This window comes from Otolemur garnettii, unplaced genomic scaffold (assembly GCF_000181295.1).
Source record: "Otolemur garnettii isolate 467f Iridium unplaced genomic scaffold, OtoGar3 scaffold00001, whole genome shotgun sequence".
Classification (NCBI taxonomy): Eukaryota; Metazoa; Chordata; class Mammalia; order Primates; family Galagidae; genus Otolemur; species Otolemur garnettii.
The window spans coordinates 1,489,331-1,501,362 of NW_003852396.1; the positions used below are offsets into that span (position 1 = coordinate 1,489,331).

Consider the following 12,032-nt stretch of genomic DNA (forward strand, 5'->3'; position numbering starts at 1 on the left):
GGCAGTTGGTAGAGTAGTCAACGTACTCAACATTTGTCAATTATGTTCACTCTCTTATAAGGGCGTAGTTTGTGGCACCACAAATTACATTACTAATATCAAAGATCACTATACTGTTATGTCTGTTATAGCATATATTCTATTAGATCTGTTATATACTGTAACAGATACAATAATGGAAAAGGTTTAGGTATGTGAGAATTACCAAAATGTGACATGGAGACACAGAGTGAGTATATGTGGTTGGCAAAATGGCAGTGTTAACATCTTTGCTTGAAGCAAAGTTGCTACAAACTAAATTTGCAAAAAATGTGGTAACTGTTGTCTCTGTGCCTGTGGCTCAGCAGCTAGGGCACTGGCCACGTACACCAGGAGCTGGTGGGTTTGAATCCAGCCTGGGCCTGTCAAACAACAATGACAACTACAACGAAAAAATAGCCAGTTGTTGTGGCAAGCGCCTATAGTCCCAGCTACTTGGGGACTGAGGCAAGAGCATCACTTAAGCCCAAGAGTTTGAGGTTGCTGAGAGCCGTGACACCATGGCCCTCTACTCACCATGGTGACATAGTAACACTCTGTCTCAAAAAAAAAATATGGTAACTGCTAAGTGCAATAAAGTTAAGCACAATAAAACAAGGCTTGCTTCTATAAGCTATTTTTATTTCTTTTAAAGAAAACAATAATAATGATATGTTGTAAGATCTACTTATCCTCGAAGAAAGTAAATACGGTATTTCCCTTTAAATGGGTAAATCTTCTCTGGATGTGAGGAAGAAATTGAGATTCAGGGAAGTTAAAAACTTACCTAATGTCAAAAAGAGAGATATGGTAGCCCTAAACTTAAACCACTCTCCAATGTTAAGTTCTATAATTCTTTTCCTAACTCTACAAAGGTCTCTTAAACATAACCCTTGATGGTGTTGTGAGCCTCTGTTTCCCCGTTCCCCCTGCCTTCTCCCATTCCCCCACCCTACGGGCCCCACTCCTCTCCGCCCTAGGGGCAAGCTACTATCCCCCCCGTCCCCCTTTAACCATTGTGATTTAAGGTGTATCCACTGATTAATTATTGTTATATAATCATAACCATTGTAATTTGAGATGTATCCACTGACAACCAAGCTATAACCCTGCCAATGGCAATGTTCCTTGTACACAGAAAAAATAGTATGAAAGATGAAAAACGCTGCACTTTGGGGCCACTTGTCCCAGAACAACAGTCCCTGCGTAGGTGTGAATAAATCACCAATTATTTGCAACTAAGTGGGTCCAAGTTTATTTTTTCCAGGTCCCACAGGTTATTTCATCAGCTAATTTATCAACAGATAATCCAAGGATGAACAGACCTTGGATGAAATCTTAGCAGTGAAGTAGAAAAGCTAATGATTTAGCACTTGAATGATTTTAATGAGCTAAAACTTCTATTATTTTTTTCACTCTTCCTCTTGCTAATCATTAGAACATAGAATGTTAGAAGTAGGGAGGGAATCTTAAAAATCACATATGTATCCTCTACTATTAGAGACATGATCAGAAATCTAGAGGATACAATGGAATCTTGTAAATCTTATAAATTAAAAAGGTGCTTCTCCAAATTGGTAGAATTACAAGATCTTAAGGTAGACAAGAAAGAATGTCCAATGCTATTTAGGCTAGTATTTCCCAAACAATATTTTATAGAAATCAAACATCTTAGAAAGCAATAAGTATTTCATGAAAAAGAGCCTTATCCTATAGAAGATAGGTAAAGCAAGTACTGTAATTCTATATCCCCCTCTTGTGTATTTACTGTTTAAATTTATATATTAATGCTCCTGAAAGTCTTCCAGTAAAGAAACTAAACTCAACTCAGCCAAATTTCTTTGGCTATGAAACTTTCTTTTCTGAAACAAGTAACATTTTGAAAGCTAATCTCATTTTTTTTTTTTTTTTTTTTTTTGAGACAGAGCCTCAAGCTGTCCCCCTGGGTAGAGTGCCATGGCATTACAGCTCACAGCAACCTCCAACTCCTGGGCTCTAGCGAGTCTCCTGCCTCCGCCTCCCAAGTAGCTGGGACCACAGGCGCCCGCCACAACGCCCGGCTATTTTTTGGTTGCAGCCGTCATTGTTGTTGGCGGGCCCGGGCTGGGGATTCGAACCCGCCACCTTAGGTGTACATGGCTGGCGCCTTAGCCGGTTGAGCTATAGGCGCCGAGCCGCTAATCTCATTTTAAAAAATAGGCTATGCACTGGAGATTTTTAGAAGTTATTTGTCATTCAGAACCACTTAATAATTATTAGATATGGTTAATGTGGAAGGTTAAAACAATAGCTTGTAGAAGAGGTGAGAAATAATAAGCAGATTATTTAACAAATCTCCATATTTAGAAGTTCATTCAATCTGATTTTTACATTGCAATCCTGAGAGGTCCACTGTCCCTAAACCCCCACCAAAGATTCAAAAACAAACCATATACCTTATATTGCTCTTTCCAACGACTTCTAGAAGCTAAACTCTCTAGACGAGGCTGAACAAAGCGGTTATCCAAATAATGAAGAGATGTCAACATATCTTGGGCATATGATTTTTGCCTAGTGCCATCTGTTCAGGGATTAATGACAAAATCATTTTATCCATATGAAATAGTTAAACAGTATTTAAGAATCTCTTCTCATAGTTTAGGATGTTGGTTGGTTGGTTGATTGAAAGCATTTTAAACTAGAAAATAAATTAATGAAGTCTAAAAAATCACTCTATCAGAATATTAAAGAAAACAGTAAAAGACTATAGTTGTGTCATGCTTCAACATTATTTTCTTCTAACAAAAAGAGCCACATGAAAAGCTTGCCTAATTCTTCTTTTTATACATGGTACAAAACTAACATAGATTATCCACTGAATTCCAAAGAAAGCTCAAACTCTGAGCAGAACTGGTCTCTGCACTCGCCTTTCTGCCTGATTCAACAGGTCAGATCTAGCTGCTCTCTGGTAAGATCCTTTGCTTTGCCCCTTTTACATGGTATACTTATTTCTGCCTTCCTGGTTTGGCTTACATTATATTCTCTGTTTATACATATCTGCCTTAGTCTGTAAACTGAAGCTTTGTTTTCCTGCCTTAAAGTTTTCTTACAGAATCCAGCTAATAAATGTATCATGGTTTTTGTTTGTTTTTTTGATAGAAGAAAAAGACAGTTTTTTTGTCCAGGCTAGAGTGGTAAGATATTGTAGCTCACTGCAACTTCAAACTTCTGGGCTCTAGAGATCCTCCTGCCTCAGCCTTCAAGTTGCTGGGACTACAGGAACCTGCCAGGACACTCAGCTAACTTTTCTATCTTTAGAGACAGGGTTTTGCTCTTGTTCAGGCTCATCTGGAACTCCTGAGTTCAAGCAATCCACCCACCTCGGCCTCCCAGAGCGCTAGGCTTACAAGCACGAGCTGCCATCACTCCTGGCCTATCATGTTTCCTTAAATCATAACAAATTCGAACACCTTACTATGGCTTACAAAGCCCTTCAGGCCCCTGACTAGTCCTCTGAACTAGAGTTCAGGCCCTGACTTTTCCTCCTGTGTTCTCCCACTCTCCTGTCTAATTCCACCACAGGGGCCTATTCTAGTTGCTCTTGAACACCAAATGTATTCTCTCCAAAGGGTTGTAGCAATAGTGGTGCCCTTTGCTAGAGTCATGCCTTCCTCTCTCATCTTATTTCTGTTTAAAAGTTACCTCTTGAGAGACCTTCTTTGATCAATTTAACATACAATAATAGACATTTACTTTCTCTTATTCTCTCTCCTTACCCTGTTTTATTCTTTGTTACAGGAACTACTCTCTAGTTGAAATCATATTATACTCTATGTTTATTAACTCATTGTCTGTCTCTCTCATTAGGCTTCACATAACATGAAGCCAAGAATCTCCTATGTCTTAAGTTACTGTTGTCTTTCCAGCTCTCAAATAATGCCTTGCCTATCACAGGCATTCAATAAATATCTGTTCAATAATTCATAAATGAAATGTTATTTGGCACTGAGATAGGTATTCAAACATGATGTATCTGTAATTTGCTAAATGCCAGATTCTGTGCTAAATGCATGATAGTGTATATGTATTAATATATGTGTATATTCTTCCTACATTATGGTAAAAGAGGAAACCAAAAACACATTTTCAATATAATATGAAAAGTACATAATATATATGAGTATCACCAGACTCATGATGGTGGTGGCACAAATGAGAGTGATAAATACTACTTGAGTAGGACATAGCTTTCATAGTTTTTTTCTACTCACCTAAAAAATATGGCTCAAAAAGGAATTCTACAAAGAAACAATATGAGTAAAGGCACAAAGACATAACACAATAAAACCACATGTATCTTTTAGTGCAATTCAAAGAGCACATAGGGATGTTGGCAGGGCACATGAGTGTTGAGGCACCTGCTGTTTATGAATACATGTCTTACAACCTTAAATCCACTGTGAACCCTCCAAAGGCAAGGAGCTCTTAGAAACTCAAATAATCAACACCAACAAGCATTTTATATGAATGGAGTTTTGGTGTAGTTAATCCTAGAGGGAACAATTCGGAGGCCTTAAAAATGGTTCTCCTTGGTTTTGTTTAATATATATGGTTTTAAAAGTGGAACTGTTTAAAACTATAAAGAGAATAAAAACAAAATTGCTAGGTTCATACCATTAACTTACCATACAATGTTCCCAGAAAAGATTCATCTAAAGCATTGATCAGAAGAGCCTTCACAACTCTTTCAAAGTGAGTATAGTGGTCACTAAAAGAATCTGAAATTAATTTTAAATAAATATTAAAATGTGTATACAAAACAATTCCCTAAATACAATAGCTTTCGTTCCCCAATGCTAAGAAATTAAAACTGTAAATAGCAGAACCAGCTTAGGCACCCTGACTTTATAGCTTTCTCAATGACTTATCTGGTCACTGAGCAAAGCTCCATTTCACAAATGTATTGGCTTCTAATCTACAATTTTGAACTGTTATTTCAAATATTCCGTTCTTAAATTAAGGTAAAATTGTTCAGAGAATATTAAGAGATATGCTGTGAAAGAAATAAAAATTATCCCCGTGCACTTAAATTTAATTATTGACAGAGCGAGAGACAGAAGGAAAACCTCCAAAGATAGATTTTTAATATACCCTGTTCTGTAAAGCTTGCTGTTATGAACCAAAGTATCCAGGATACTGCTACTTTAATCAGAATCCCTCTTACTTCTTTCTGCTGCCCAGATTTAGAATTTTCCACACCAATTTAGAAAAATTGTGCCTTCTCTTTCCCATACCACATATGTAAGGCTGTGTTCCCACTAAGCCAATCTCACACATGAAATCATCTTTTCTGACAGACTGGGAAGTGATAAGAAGGAAGACCCCTACTATTCTCATTATTTAGGAATTGGGCTTTTAGCATGGCTATGGAAATGTTCTGTATCAAACATGACCCCCCCCCTTTTTTTTTGAGACAGAGTCTCACTTTGTCACCCTACATAGAGTGCCATGGCATCATAGCTCACAGCAATCTCCAAGTCTTGGGTTCAAGTGATTCTCCTGTCCCAAGTAGCTGGGACTACAGGCACCTGCCACAACACCCGGCTATTTTTAGAGATGGGGTCTTGCTCTTGTTCAGGCTGGTCTCAAACTTCTGAGCTCAAGCAATCCACCTGCCTCAGCCTCCCAGATTGCTGGGATTATAGGGTGAGCCACCGCGCCTGGCCATGACCCTTTCTTTTATCCAAACTCTTGTCATAGAATTTGTGCCTTGCTCTGGGTAGTTATGAAAACATATTAAGGGCAGCCTGGGTATTTTAGGAAATGTGGAAGATATTTGACGAGGGATTAAAGCAAAATAAGACCTGTCATTAGCAACCATGAGTGGATTTTAGCTTTCCTTCCAGTTGAACTGAAAAGGTGGAATTGAATATGGAAAAGTCTTTTAACTTATAATTTTGATTATTAAAAAAGTTGTGTAACAGTTTTTTAGACTTTAGGAGAAACTTCAGGATGTACTCTTTTCTAAGGAGATACATATGGAAGTGTCAAGGTAATCAAACTCTAGTTATAATAATGGTAATAAAAGTAAATGCCAATAGCAGATAATTTGGACTGGGGCAATCAGATTTTAGAGAGCTTAGGATCAACTGAAAAATCACAAAAGAACTGATAATGGATGGCCATTAATGAACACAGCAACTTAAAAATCAGTAGAGTATAACTGGAAAATGAAATACTTAGTTGAATTCAATTTTGACTGGACTTTTACCAAACTCTGGCTATAAAACAGTATTGGTACCTAATTTTGTGTTAGATACTTTTATCTAACACTTCCAAACTGTATTAATGGGAAAGTGTTCTGGGAATATTAACAGATAGAACTATTGAGAAAAAAAATTCAAATTCATCCCCTATGCACCTAAGTTTAACTATGACACAAACTGCAATAGAATGTTTTTCTTTCACCGAGTGTTATCAGTCTTGAAGGAACGTGCCCCGTGTTACTCATCTGCCACAGCAGTGATTTTCAGCCTCGTGTGCTGCGGCCTACTGGTGTGCCCTGAGAGGATCTTGGAAGTGACCCTGCCCCCACCTCCCCATTTTTTAAAGATCATTAATTGAATTCTTTTCAAAAGAAGTTCAAAGTACAGTTAGTATATTTTTTTTCTTGATCAACATAATTTCAGTGTGGCACATAAGTTTTAACTATAGATTCATGCATGCAATGAGATAAAAAATGTTGAAAAACATGTGTTGAAGAGTTTTGGGAACTGCTAGTCTATTTCAAAGACCCTGATAGTGTTTCTTTAGAATCAGGAGGAAAAAGAAAAGACAGTGGATAGAATTATCTACCCACAGGATCCCTCTCCTATCAACCAGAACAGAATTTCCTCCAAAAAAGTTAGGGTGAAGTCCTCTATTGCATTATGCTTGAGCATGAGTTGGGGGTGGTGGGATTATGCTCCTGGCACCTCAAATTGGAAAATAATAACATTACTAAGAAAGTATATGCCAGACATCGTTCTAAGCATCCACATGCATTGCTTTATTTCTTACAACAAGCCTAGGGGGTTATCATTACCCTAGGTTTATTTTCAGTTGAGGAAAGTAAAATACATAAAGGATAAAAAACTTTCCTAAGCGAGTGTTGGAACCAAGGCTAGAATGTAGGCAGTCTGACTCCAAATTTCATGTTCCTATCTCCTAGACAGATGTTGTTATGTATGGTAATTAGATTTGATCTATTATACTTAATACAGAATTTAGACTTGGATAGAAAATTGGAAAAAATAAAATTCAAATCTCTCATCTTAAAATTTAAGCCCCATGCCCAATATTCTCAGTGATAAAAGGTGATAAAACTAGAAACAGAAGCAGGCTTAGACCTCAGAGCTCTTAAGACTGTTTCAGTGCTTTAATCTCTATACTGAATGAGCTTTTGAAGTATGTCTTAGGAATAGTTTAAAACTTCCCCCATGTTTATTCAAAAAAATTGGAAAAAGGATACAGAAAAAAAATCAACAAACTTTGTGTTCATGCATGATGTTTTTCCTTGATTTCCTCTTACCCAGTCACTTGACAGTCTAATCATTCTCTGATTTCCATTCATCTTTACGTTACTTTCACATACATGCTACGGTCCTGTCTACCACCATCTACCCACCAGACGCACCTGCCTGTCATCCTCACACAGTGATCCATTTACTCATTGCAATTTTGTAGTAACTTTTACATACGGTAGGAGAAAATGGTTCTAATTTACTGTTTTCAGAATTTACTTATTCTCATATATTTTGTTCTTAGTGAACTTTAGGATTATTTTGCAAATTTTAGACAAAAATTAGTTTCAGGAGAAATAACTTCTTATACTATGAATATTGCCTTTCAGAAACATGCTCGTCTCTCCATTTATTCATGTTTTGTTTTCTATTTCATAGTGAAATTTATTTTTCTATCTATAAAGCCATGTTTTTCTTTTTAAGATTAGACCTAGTGCAGATAGTTTTCTCTGATTAGTATCACCTAAGTAATTATTGCTAGGATAAGAAAAACATTGAGTTTTACATTTTTATTGTGAATCTGGACATTTTTACGAGATATTTACCAATTTTGAAAGCGTCAGCTTCTCTGAGATATTTGTCATATCTGAGCTTCCAGGACACTGAGCCATAAATGGGCATTGTCTCTGCTTTCTTCCCTAAACCCAAGGACAATATGGTCTTGATAGTGACGACCTTATTTCAAAAACCAAGAGGATGTTTATAAAACTTCCTTTAGCTGCAAACATATAGATTGTTGAAGTACTTTTCTTCTGGAATGGAGGTATACTCCCAGTAAAATGGCAGAGTCAGAATAAAAAATCAACATCTTTATCTACTTTAACAGATCCTGCCTCCATTTAGAAAAAAAAGAATGAGAGAAAAGCCATGGAAGGATACATTGTATCTTTCTACTTCTGCTCTCATAATACTCAAGGCCCTTCTGTTAACTCCTGTATCTTTAATGCAAAAGTCATATTATGTTCAAATTAATGTCTTTTCTTTTTCAATATTATATTTATTGCTTTTCTCTCATTGTATTTCCTTGTTTAAAACATCTATAACAAAATTATGTTTGTCATATAGTATGTTCTTATTAAGTTTTTTTTGCAAGATTTAATAAAAATATGGAACACTTCATGAATTTGTGTGTCATCCTTGCACAGAGGCCATGCTAATCTTCTGTTTTGTTCCAATTTTAGTATATGTGCTGCCGAAGCGAGCACTTAATAGTTTTTTAAGACTTGCTTTTTAAAAAAATCACACATGGCTGCTGAATGTTATCAAATGGCTTTTTAGAATCTCATATTTTAAGATATGATTATTTTCTCCTTTGGTATATTAATGTGACACATTAATATGGCCACTAATATTAAACCATTTTTACAGTGCTAAAGAGAATGATTAAAAGTCTTTTTCTTTATTCTTGTAATTAAAAAAATAGGTCCTTCCAAAGTCTATTTGCAAAATTATTTTTATCAATTTACTGGAATGTGAACCTTTTTAACTTGCATAAATAAGGTGTTAAGTTTTATGAAAATAACTCAATATTTTCCTAATTGAGCAAATATTCAAATAGAATTATTTTCCATTATACCTTTGAAGTCACATTTTCTTGTTTTTCATCCAAAAACATGGTATGAATTCTGTTACATTCAAATCTTTTGACGTATCTCCTCTTCTTTTAGACTTCCGTTTGTTCTGCATATCTGTCCCCTCCACTTTCTAGCCCTTTACGTATTATCTTTTCCTTTAGAACAGTTCTTTTTATTTTCTACACCAGAACTTCTCAGATATACCCTATAGATCATTGATGAGATTTTCAGTATTGTTAATTCTGCTCTCTACTGCTTTTAATATAGATTTTATTTCAGACTCTACATTTTAAATTTTCTAGTAATTCTTCCTTTGACTTCAAATTATTCTTTCCTTATAACTTTGAACTTCTTTTTCATACATTGCAAAGCAAATGCTTTATACAATTTTCACAGGCATTTTTTTTCTCTGAGTCTACCTCTACTTTTATGACAACAGTATGATTTCACTGGCAATTATTTATCCTTGAACAAGGGGAAAGTTCTAAGATTCAATATTTAACATAAATAGTTATGAGTTTGTTTTCAGGCCTACTCTTTGTTGTAGCAATAGAATGATTCTAATTGTAGGTGGAGACTATGTTGATGTTCGCTTAGTCTAATTTCCAGTGTTCTAACAAGATACTAGTTGGCTACAATGTATTCTACTCTTATCTCTACTGCTTTGTTCTGTCACTAGGAAAATAATACAATCTTTAGCATCCACAAATCTGAAGGTTTTCCCTATCTGTGTATAAAGTTTTTAGGAATGCAACAGATCTGATGTGCAATGGCCCACTGCTAGTTTGTTCCTTTACTCTGTGCCACATGGTTACTAGCTATGCAGTTTTAGATACATACAGGTATAAAGAGATAGGAGAGGGATTGATGAGAAGAAAAAGAGACTAGGAGGCTCTTCAATTGTTCCAACCACGGAGTAGGGGAAAAACCATCTGTTTGAGGTTGTGTAGGTGGATCTCAGAGCCCAGTGGCAGATAGTGAGGAAATTAAACAATGTCTTTCTACAGCCAGAAGTGTTCACTTCAAAAGGCAATTGAGAATAAATGGTTGTGATTGTTAATTGAATAATAAACATGGAGTTTGAAGATATTTCTCCCAAATTCTGATTTGTTGGCTTGGCGCCTGTGGCTCAAGCGGCTAAGGCGCCAGCCACATACACATAAGGTAGCGGGTTCAAATCCAGCCTGGATCCGCCAAACAACAATAATGGCTGCAACCAAAAAATAGCCAGGCATTGTGGCGGGCGCCTGTGGTCCCAGCTACTTGGGAGGCTGAGGCAGGAGACTCTTTTGAGCCCAGGAGTTGGAGGTTGCTGTGAGCAGTGAAGCCATAGCACTCTACCCAGGGGGACAGCTTGAGGCTCTGTCAAAAAAAAAAAAAAAAAAATTCTGATTTGTTGAACATGAATGGTTGTCAGTGTTATTATAGAGGCTGCCAGGAGAATGAACCTGGAAATACAAGCCTAAGCACAATTTAATCCAGACCACAAAATGATGTTTATTGTTCATCATCTAGGTTATTGCTTTAATGAGAAAATATTTTGATTTTCAAATGTATGAATTAGTTTATAGCAACTTTTGGAACATAAACCATTGGCAAATAAAAAATTACCTAAGATAAATTTTGTTACATTTACATGACATAAAATTGTTAAGTATTAAAAACATTAACTAAATTATAAACTGTCACTCTAAAATGACATTTTTTCTCTAATGTTTTAAAAACCTGGTTATGTCCAGCATTTCTCTGACCCTTGAAGTATAAAATTTCTGTTGCCAGAAAATATGCTTGTCTTAATCATCTACTAGAGTAATAAGGAATTCCTACGAGTCTCAAACTATAGTGTGTGCTAGGAATACAGAGAAAAGAGAAGTTGGTTAACCATTCATTTGTTGTTGTTGTTGTTGTTTTGGACATGGCGGCACCCAGTGGGCTTATTTTATGTACCATAAAATTGACTCTTTTTGATTTAAGTCCTACTATTAACATATAAAATTATGTGACCACCATCATAAAAGTTGTACTATTACCCTAAACTACTTCCTGCTATCTCTTAATTATCCAGTTTTGTACATATTAAGGTCGAGATGTCTGAGATACTTTGATAAAGATGTTCAACAAGATAATGGAAAATTTGGGCTTTTACTCAGAAGAAATCTTGGCTAGAGATAAAAATCTGCGAATTTCTGCCCATAGATTGGGCTGAAGTAATGGGAAAGGGGCTGCACAGTCCACAAGCAAAATGAAGGCAATTGATGGTGGAACCCTTGAAAACATCAAAGTTTTCACATCACCTGGAAAAAGAGGAAAGCAGCATTACACATAAGAAGGCAGGAAAGAGAGCTATACAGAAGCTAAAAGAAGAGCATTTGGAAGGGGACAGTGTTCAGCGATAGCAAAGGACAGAACGATACTTGGCTAATGTAAGAACTAAAGAGTATCTTGGTGGTTATCGATAACTGTAGCAAGAGCAGTTCCACTTAGTGATGGATGCAAGAGCCTGAGTACAGTGCTTTGTAGAGTTACTGGGAAACAAGACCAAAAAGATTAAGAATATTAGCTAATGACCATGCCAATTCAAGGGAGGAAAGTCACAAACATGCTTACTAGTTGAGGAAAGACAGCTTGCAAGGACAAAACCATTCAAAGTAAAGAGAACTGAGTGGATGATGAAGCCAGAAGAAGTTGTAAGAACACGTAAGATAAATACATTGCATACAAAATGAGGTATATCTTCTCCTGAGGGAGAGATGCTCAGTATTAAAAATTGGAGTTCCTTTTTACCCAATGAGTTGAAAACTTATATCCATTAAAAAAACCTAAACATGGCTCAGCGCCTATAGCTCAACCGGCTAAGGCGCCAGCCACGTACACCTAAGGTGGCGGGTTCGAATCCCCA

The 12,032-nt window shown here is 36.3% G+C and overlaps 1 protein-coding gene and 1 non-coding gene across 5 annotated transcripts in view; both read right to left on the bottom strand.

Moving 5' to 3' along the window:
• The window catches only part of CCDC82 (coiled-coil domain containing 82), a 41,534-nt gene that overhangs the window by 20,989 nt on the left and 8,513 nt on the right, over positions 1–12,032 (bottom strand). For 3 of the 4 annotated variants that reach the window (XM_023511320.1, XM_003780779.3, XM_023511324.1), the window contains 2 exons: positions 4,683–4,775; positions 2,454–2,578 (listed from right to left, as the gene is read on the bottom strand). The exons of the other annotated variant lie outside the window; for it this stretch is intronic. In XM_023511320.1, the coding sequence (XP_023367088.1) occupies positions 2,454–2,578; positions 4,683–4,775 (218 nt within the window). The remainder of the gene's footprint in view (positions 1–2,453; positions 2,579–4,682; positions 4,776–12,032) is intronic. 4 annotated transcript variants of the gene reach the window in all.
• LOC111724452 lies at positions 8,660–8,764 on the bottom strand. The gene has a single exon (XR_002772753.1). It is a non-coding gene; the product is annotated as a U6 spliceosomal RNA (small nuclear RNA).